Below are 8,433 nucleotides of genomic sequence, written 5' to 3'. Positions count from 1 at the left end.
CTGTGTGAAGAAATGGTTGTAATTCCTACACGGTTCATACTACATTTTTGAAAAAAGCCTTAAATGAAAGCTGAGAGTCTGCACTTTAAGCAGGTATTCATTGTTTCATTTAAAACCCATTGTGGTGGTGTACAGAGCCAAAATGATGACAACTGTATCATTGTCCAAATATTTATGGACCTGACTGTACATTCATACATCGATGGTAGCGGAGCTGCAGTGCAAGGCGCTGGCCTGCCCATTGGGAGCAACTTGGAGTTCAGTGTCTCGCTCAAGGACACTTTGACATGCGGAGAGGAGGAGCCAGGGATCGAACTGTCGAGGGTTGTCTTGTGATTAAAGGACGAACTGCTCTACCTCCTGAGCCACAGTTGTCCGTAGCAGTGAGACATAGTCAGATCCTTTATTGAAATACTAGAGTCTGTAAATACTCCATTACTATTAAAAGTCCCAAATTCAAAATGTTACGAGTTATAATTTGTATTACTACGAAATTGTGATTTATATGATTTACTAAAATAAAAGCACTTGCACCAGGGAGATAAACACAACTCTAAGATACAACTAGGGATGTCAGTGGTCAACCATTAATCAGTTAACTGCCGAGAACATTTTTGACCAGTTGCACAGGTCGTTCTATAAGTTCATTTTGCTGCTCTTCAGTTTACTGCCCTGCGCACAACCCACTTCTGTTAGGAGCTAGGCAGCTAGTGATGCAGCTCATTCAGCCATTACCACTAATAATGCCGTACCTTAATACACCATGTCGTTGCTGTGGAGACTTTATGCCCACCCTCCAGTCTTTCCCTAGCTTTCCCACTGAGTAAGCGGCTCAGGTTTGAGCCTGAAAACCCCCTTTAGCACTGTCAACAGTGTTACCACCATTAACAGTATCAGCACAGCCAGTGGTGCTAATGTTGTTAATTATGCTGAAGGGGTTTTGTGGTTCAAAATAAAGCTGCTCACTCATGGGGGGCAACGTTTCTGCACCAATGTGTTACACTGTGACAGCATTACCAGCTAGCTAGTTAGTGCTAAACCCCACTGAGTCAAGGGAGTGGTGGAAAAGGAAAGGCCTCTTGTATTTCAAGTCTTTTTTTTTTCTTCTTAAAATTAACCTGTCAGTTGTTGGTTAATGGGAGTCAGCCTTTTGAGAGGAAAATAAACTTTCCTACAAAAAGTAATACGCCCAAATTTGTACATATACCACTTAATTATGAGCCAGTAATTTGTGCGTAACCCACATTGGAAGGCTGCGATCATGTGACCGATGAGCTGATGGGTATAAACATGAGGTGGTCTCGAGCAGTCCTGTAAAGAGGCAGGTTGGGGTGGTGGATGGGCCTTAAAACTTAAGACCTTCCCACAGGACTCTCCCTAAGAGGCAGGTGTTCGGAACTTTGAGTGCACTTTGAGTCATTATAAGGTACATCCTCACCATGTTTCTTTTCCCAAAACCAAACCACAGTAACTTTAATCGCCTAAACCTGACTTTACGTGAAGACTGTAACGTCATTCATGGGGCGCTAATTTGTGGGATATCAGAGGAACTGTTGTATGAGGATAAGCTGAAATGGTGCAACCTAGTGCAGAAGCATTATCAGCAAAGTGCACTTGAAGTATCAAAAGTAAAATTACTCACTATGCAAAATGGCTGCTCTCACAATATTATATTATTACAGAATATTATAGTGTATAGTATATACACAGTATAGTATATTATAGCATGTTGTAGTTCTTTGATGTGGAGACAGTTTACTAGTAGTACTAGTACTCCCCTCTCTCCACCCTTCATTCTTACCTGTCCTGTTCATTAAAGGAAAAATGTCCAAAAACAATATCTTAAAAAAATAAATAAATAAAGATTAGTAGTATACTACTGCACCATATTATATAGGCATATCAAATGTTTTTTTTTTCATGAAAAAATAAACTAAAAGTGTTAGATAAATAATTTTCCTCCCTCTGAGATGTAGTGGAGTAGAAGTATAAAGCATCATATCATATGTCAAAATTGTACTCAACTGCAGTACCTGAGTAAAGGTACATGGTTACATTACAACATTGACGATACCTACCACATCATGTTAACCACTGAGAAGACCTTAGCGGAGCTCTCCAGCCTGTGTAACCCCCCCCCCCCCCCCCCCCCCCCCTCTTTATTACCCACCTTGTTAATGAAAATCCATTTGCTAATCTCCCGTTCATTACACCAGCTCAGTTTACCGTCTCTGACCTCATTTAAAGCAAGACGACCTCCTCTATCTGCCGCCTACCAGCTTTAGTCTTTTCAAAACTCACCAAATTTCATTGTTTATTGCGAGGACAACAAAAACCTTTGGTAAACATAATTAAATTTCGACATGGTTTTTGTTTTTCCTCCAAACTCTGGCCGAGTAATTGAAAGAGCAGATGGATACCTAGACTGTAACGAAGAACGATGATCTCAGATTACATTTCCCCCTGGGATATCAAAATAAATGGGGTCTGTTTGCTTAGTTGGCCTCGTCTCATTCACTGTTGATTGGCTCATTAGGAGCTACCCAGATACCCTGGAGAAGTATTGTATTTCTGTCTCAAAGAGAGTAAACTTCCACCACAAAGTTTTGGTGCTGGTGACTTTTTATGCTCGGCAATAAGACACAGCGCTCCTTTAATCGATTTTTTTTTCTTTATAATGGCTATGAATCAAATGACTATGAGTAATGTGAGAGGGGTGGCACGTAATGACAAAGCCACAAAGAATTATCATCAACGCTGCAGCTCTACGGAGCTTTTTAAACTCTTTTATTTAATAGTTTTTTGTTTTATGGCACATTTATGTGTCTGTATGGTTCAGTCTCAGCGTTTTTTCTCAACCCTGTTTCCAGCAGCAGCAGGAAGCTGTTTCCAACCAGCTGACAAGCAAACAAGCTCTGATAAACCCACTGTACAGTACACTACCGCTCCAGCGCTGAAGAGCAGACACAGCTAGAGACTGGCTGTTGAAAAGAAGGAGAAGGACTTCTAAGAGTGAAGGAGTCGGACATTTTTCTCAGGAGTTGCAGACCAAACCAGAGCTAGATGACACAGTTCCCATGGTCATGAAATTCCTCTAAAAGTCATGAAATTAGAAAAACTGTTTGTCAGGCCTGAAAATGGTTTGGAAATAACAGACAGTCTTGAACATTTTTTTGAATATAAAATGTTTTGGCTACTGTGAAAATATGATCATGAAAATAAAAAAGACAAAAACTATAGTTAAAAACATATTTAGAGTTACGCAAAATATGTTCCTTGAATCACTAATTTAAAATCTAGTGCTGTGCTCCTTGACCGAATATTAATTAGACATGTAAATAAAACAGTCATTTGTTTGAAAAGAAATAAATGCATACAAACTTGTCAAAATTATAATCCAAAGACATGTCCTGACATCTCAGGATCTTGGTTTTCTATCCCCCCAAAGGGGCGTGGCCTCTATGTCTTGCAAAGTTCCAGTATGTGCTGGTCTGGTCGATATACATTTGCAGCTAGTTTGCAGTGGAAATGTCTAACGAGCAAGTAACATTAGCAAGAGCAAGCACTTTGTTTATTGTCAATTGCCAAAGAAGTGCTTAATTATAAACTACTTAATTTAAGTAATGAAAATAAAGTGAAATATCTTGGAAAAGTTTTGAAATTTTATTGGTAAAAATGTGTGGGAACCTTGTAATGGAGAGAGAATATCCGACTTATATTCATCAGGTAAACACAAACACAGCACAGGGATGGTGATGAGGATTAACATGCAGGTGTAGCATCCTCAAACTTCACTTAATTTTGGGGGCTTTATTGCCTTTATAGAGCAAGACAGAATACATGTGTATAAATGAGAAGGACCCAAGTGTTACGGGGAGTAGAAATAAAGAAGATGGAGGATTTTAAGTACTTAGGGTCAACAGTCCAGAGCAACAGAGAGAAACGTGTGCAAGCAGGTTGGAACAGGTGGAGAAATGTGTCAGGTGTTATGCGTGATAGAAGAGTAGCAGCAAGATTAAAAGGAAAGGTGAACAAGACAGTGAGAGCAGTGATGTTGTTTGGTTTAGAGACAGTGGCACTGAGGAAGAGACAGGAGGCAGAGCTGGAGGTAGCAGAGATGAAGATGTTGAGGTTCTCTTTGGGAGTGACGAAGGATGGATAGGATCAGGAATGAGGACATCAGAGGGACAGCTCATGTTAGATGTTTTGGAGACTGAGATGGTTTGGACATGTTCAGAGGAGGGATAGGAGTGAATATATCGGTAGAAGGATGCTGAGGTTGGAACTGCCAGGCAAGAGGCCTAGAGGAAGACCAACGAGGAGATTTATGGATGTAGTGAAAGAGGACATGAAGTCAGTTGGTGTGAGAGAAGAGGATGCAGAGGGTAGGGTTAGATGGAGGCAGATGATTAGCTGTGGCGACCCCTAAAGGGAACAGCCGAAAGAAGAAGAGGCGAAGTCCATTCCTTTCTGGTGTCCTCCATGGAACCTCACTGCAGAAAAAAATGTGTATGTTACTCAACGACAAGAGACAAATTATGTTTTGATACTGTTTGAATTGTGCCATGAATTACACATAAGATGACTGTCAATTTAAAATATAATTTTACAGTCAATAAAGTTGCCTTTTTTTGTAGGCTCGTCATTGTACCATTTAGTTTTGTGCGAAACTGCTCAGTGAGCTACATTTCTCATCTAGCTCCTTTACCTGATGTCTTTTATCCAGCGACTCCTGATCTTTCAACCAGCCGTTGAGCAAAACAATGAGCAAGATCAGTTGCTCCTTTGAGTACAAACACACAGAAAGAGAGAAACTTATGATGTCACTGAATGAAACTTGACGTATTTTTAGTGTAACACAACAAACTGTGATAACCTGTGATGGGACCGCAAAAAAACTGTTTTAAGTGACAATTGGGACCCTTACAAATATATAGTACGTCATCATCTGTATAACACGAAAGTCAGGATTTGGTTTTAGTGGGTTTGTCAGTTAGACTTTTACTCTTCCTACAGGAGAGTATTTCTCGGTAAAGAACAGAGTGGTAAATAGTGACAGGAACTAACTGAATAACAACCCTGACCAAACGGTTGTGTAACAGTTTCCTCTCTGTCTGCTGTAAATATTGTTCCTGCTTTCTAACTTTAATCATTTACGGTCATACGGCCATTAGTTAATGCCTTAGAGTATTGCCATGTACTTTTTTTAGATGTTAATATCAAATATGGCCGTCACTGCACCTAATGGCCATGTGTTTTTTGCAACAGCTCCACAGCTTAAAATGTGCTTGACGCAGTTGATAACACTTGAGCAGTACTTAATGAAAACCTCCATTATGAATCATGTGTTTATATCCTGTTTTCTCTCTCTCTATCTGTCCTTTCCTTAACTTCTCTCCTCTAATCTGTTTGTCATTTTACTGCTTCTTCTCTTTGTCCTCTTTTTCGTTCTCCAACTTCCTCTTCCCTGCGTCTTCCTCTCCTCTCTTTACGTATTTTCCCCCACTCTATTCCTACATCTTTTATTCCCTCCCCATCACACTTTTGTCACCACTTTAACTTAATTTATGTCTGATTTTGGCCCTTCTCTCTTCCCTCCCTTCCCTCTGTCCTTCACCTCCCAGCATGCCACCCGTCCTGCCAGACCTGCTCCGGTCCCTCCCAGGCCGACTGCACCTCCTGCCCCCCGCTGGCCTCCCTACAGAACGGCTACTGCAGGACGAGCTGCCAAGAGGGGCTTTTCCTCAACGCTGCCACTGGAGAGTGCCTCAGTAAGTCAGCCAGTGTGTGTATGTAAATGTGTGTTTCTGTGTTTGGGTGTGTGGACGGAGGCGTGCATATTTCTTTGCCATTTGTGGGGAGCTTTCATCAAATTCGCTGCCATGAGTGCTTGTATTTTTAGCCTGAGTGGCCCCTGTGGGAATAGAACCACCAACTCTGGCAGAGTTAGTACCTTGCTCTGCCCCGCTGAGCTTTGCATGATCACGCACACAGAGACATAACCAGTCTGTTGCTCCAATAACCTGCATTATTCATGAGAAATGCCAACCATCTTTGTAAAATAGATGTTCTCAGATTGATATCTTTTACTTAAAAGCCCTGCAGTCTGTTTCTTTTGAACTGTTGGGTCTGAAATGATCTGCAGGGCTGCATGCTGGGGTAAAAGTCACTGTTTTGACTGTGTGTTAAATGAAATAATTCAGCATTTTGTCCGACTGTTCTCTGCAGGAACATATGGACACAAAGCAGGTTCTCTCTGTAGCAAAGAACAAAGATAGGTTCGGTAATTACAGGAGTGATTGACTGGCCTAGATTTGTTCACATGTAAATGGTCCCAAAAAAACAACATCTTTCCGTATTTCTGGTGGAGACGCCTTTGATTCTAAGTATTTAAATGAATGTTGTTGGAATTCACTCCTAAAAAAAGTCACTAAAATCGGTCCCATCAGACCAGATGGCAGGATTTAAACCTAAACGCTTTTATCACCTACTATAATTGAAATTATAGCAGCTGCTGCAGTTGGCCAATCAGCTGCCAGCAAATAAATCACAGTAGAGTAAAATGGCAGCTGAAAAAGTCGTGTTTATTTTCTAGTGCACATACTGAGGTCACTGACAGTTGGAGCACTTAAAGTTTAAGACGGACGTTAACCCAGTTGGATCAAAAGTACAAAGCGTGCACATGTTTTAGGAAATATCTGGTTCTTGACTGAAAAAATTTCCAATATAAGAGGAGAATATTATCTATCAATCCATCCATCCATTTTCATCCGCTTATCCGGGGCCGGGTCGTGGGGGCAGCAGGCCAAGCAATGCACCTCAGACGTCCCTCTCCCCAGCAACACTTTCCATCTCCTCCTGGGGGACCCCAAGGCGTTCTCAGGCCAGACAAGATATTCAGCGTGTTCTGGGTCTGTCCCCTACCAGTGGGACGTGCCCGGGACACCTCCAGCGGGACGCACCCAGGAGGATCCTGATCAGATGCCCGAGCCACCTCATCTGACCCCTTTTGACGCGAAGGAGCAGCGGCTCTACTCCGAGCTCCCTCTGGATGTCTGAGCTCCTCACCCTATCTCTAAGGCTGAGCCCAGACACCCCACAGAGGAAACTCATTTCCACCGCTTGTATCCGCGATCTCATTCTTTCGGTCACTACTCAGAGCTCATGACCATAGGTGAGGGTTGGGACGTAGATGGACCAGGAAATTGAAAGTTTTGCAAGGGAGTTCAAGTATCTTGGGGAGAATATTATATTATGAGATATTACACTAGGTTCATACTTATAGATAAACATAAAAATAGGGGTGCGTTCTGAATCACATACTTTTCCTTTTTCCTTTTAGCAGGAGCTGCAGCTGCCCTAAAAAAGTGCACGCTGTTGCACACAGTATGCACACGATTGGGACACACTACTGTCTCATAACATTATGCCCTGAACTTCTTCATATATCCGTTACCTTGGAGATAAAACAAAACACCGTTCACCAAGCTCGCCAAAGACAGAGGTTAACCCAGAGAGCTCTGCTGTTGTTACTTTGCGATGCATGTTCATTTAAACAATTAATATTCCTATTATTACTATTCCACTGATCATCAGCAACTTGAACGCACCGTCATCTGTCATTGCCACTTCTGACAGCTGTCAATCAGCTGTCAACGAGCTGACAAGCTGTTGTCTGTCTGCGGCTCAGACGATGTGACGAATCGACCGCTGCGCAGAGGATTGTGGGTCACAGCAGCCAGAAAAGCATGCTGGCTTGCTTACTGCAGAATATAACCAGATTTCGTCGATATGCGACAAGGTTGGTGTTGGAATGTGTATTTATAACCGTATTACAGGGCAGACAGAAGCGTGCATCTACTGCCAGCTCACCTAGCACCTGTGAGCTAGGTAACGTGACGTAGGAGGACGCCATTAATGTTTACATCTCACACTGTCACAATCATGCGCATCTCGTCCATGGATAGATGCATTCTGCATGCTGATATTTTAAGTAGGTGTAGTTCGGTAGAAAGAAAGTAGTTCCTACATGAAACTGCTCACAACAAGGTCTGTGGATTATCTTGAGTAACCAGGTCATGATTTCTGGAAGAGACATTGCTGTTGAGTTTTTCAAATGTATTTTTTTGAGCACCACAAGCTGAGCGCCATTTAGTTCAATTATATTGGAGAGAAGGCAGACATCTCTATGGCCGATATCTTGGGAAGGCCCACCAAAACAGTCTAGACCAATAAACAGCACTACAGGTAGAAGGAAAAACACATATTTTTGATTTTGGGGTGAACTGTCCCTTCAAAGTGGTGAAAAATGCCCCTTTAAAGGGAAATATCGGTTTATTTCAACCTGTCTCCTATCGTCCTAAATTTGTTTCAAGTGACTAGTGACATAGAAATAATAGTTAGCATGTTAGCTGTTAGCCTAGATACAGCCGG

The 8,433-nt window shown here is 41.9% G+C and overlaps 1 protein-coding gene across 1 annotated transcript in view; it reads left to right on the top strand.

The window, feature by feature from the left end:
* fras1 (Fraser extracellular matrix complex subunit 1) overlaps positions 1-8,433 on the top strand; it is a 399,990-nt gene that overhangs the window by 228,199 nt on the left and 163,358 nt on the right. Inside the window, exon 19 of the mRNA XM_050050884.1 lies at positions 5,625-5,771. Coding sequence (XP_049906841.1) covers positions 5,625-5,771 — 147 coding nt within the window. The remainder of the gene's footprint in view (positions 1-5,624; positions 5,772-8,433) is intronic.

The sequence above is a fragment of the Epinephelus moara genome, chromosome 8 (assembly GCF_006386435.1).
Source record: "Epinephelus moara isolate mb chromosome 8, YSFRI_EMoa_1.0, whole genome shotgun sequence".
Lineage (NCBI taxonomy): Eukaryota > Metazoa > Chordata > Actinopteri > Perciformes > Serranidae > Epinephelus > Epinephelus moara.
Note: the sequence above shows the minus strand (reverse complement) of the source record. Positions and strands in the feature narration are given on the sequence as shown.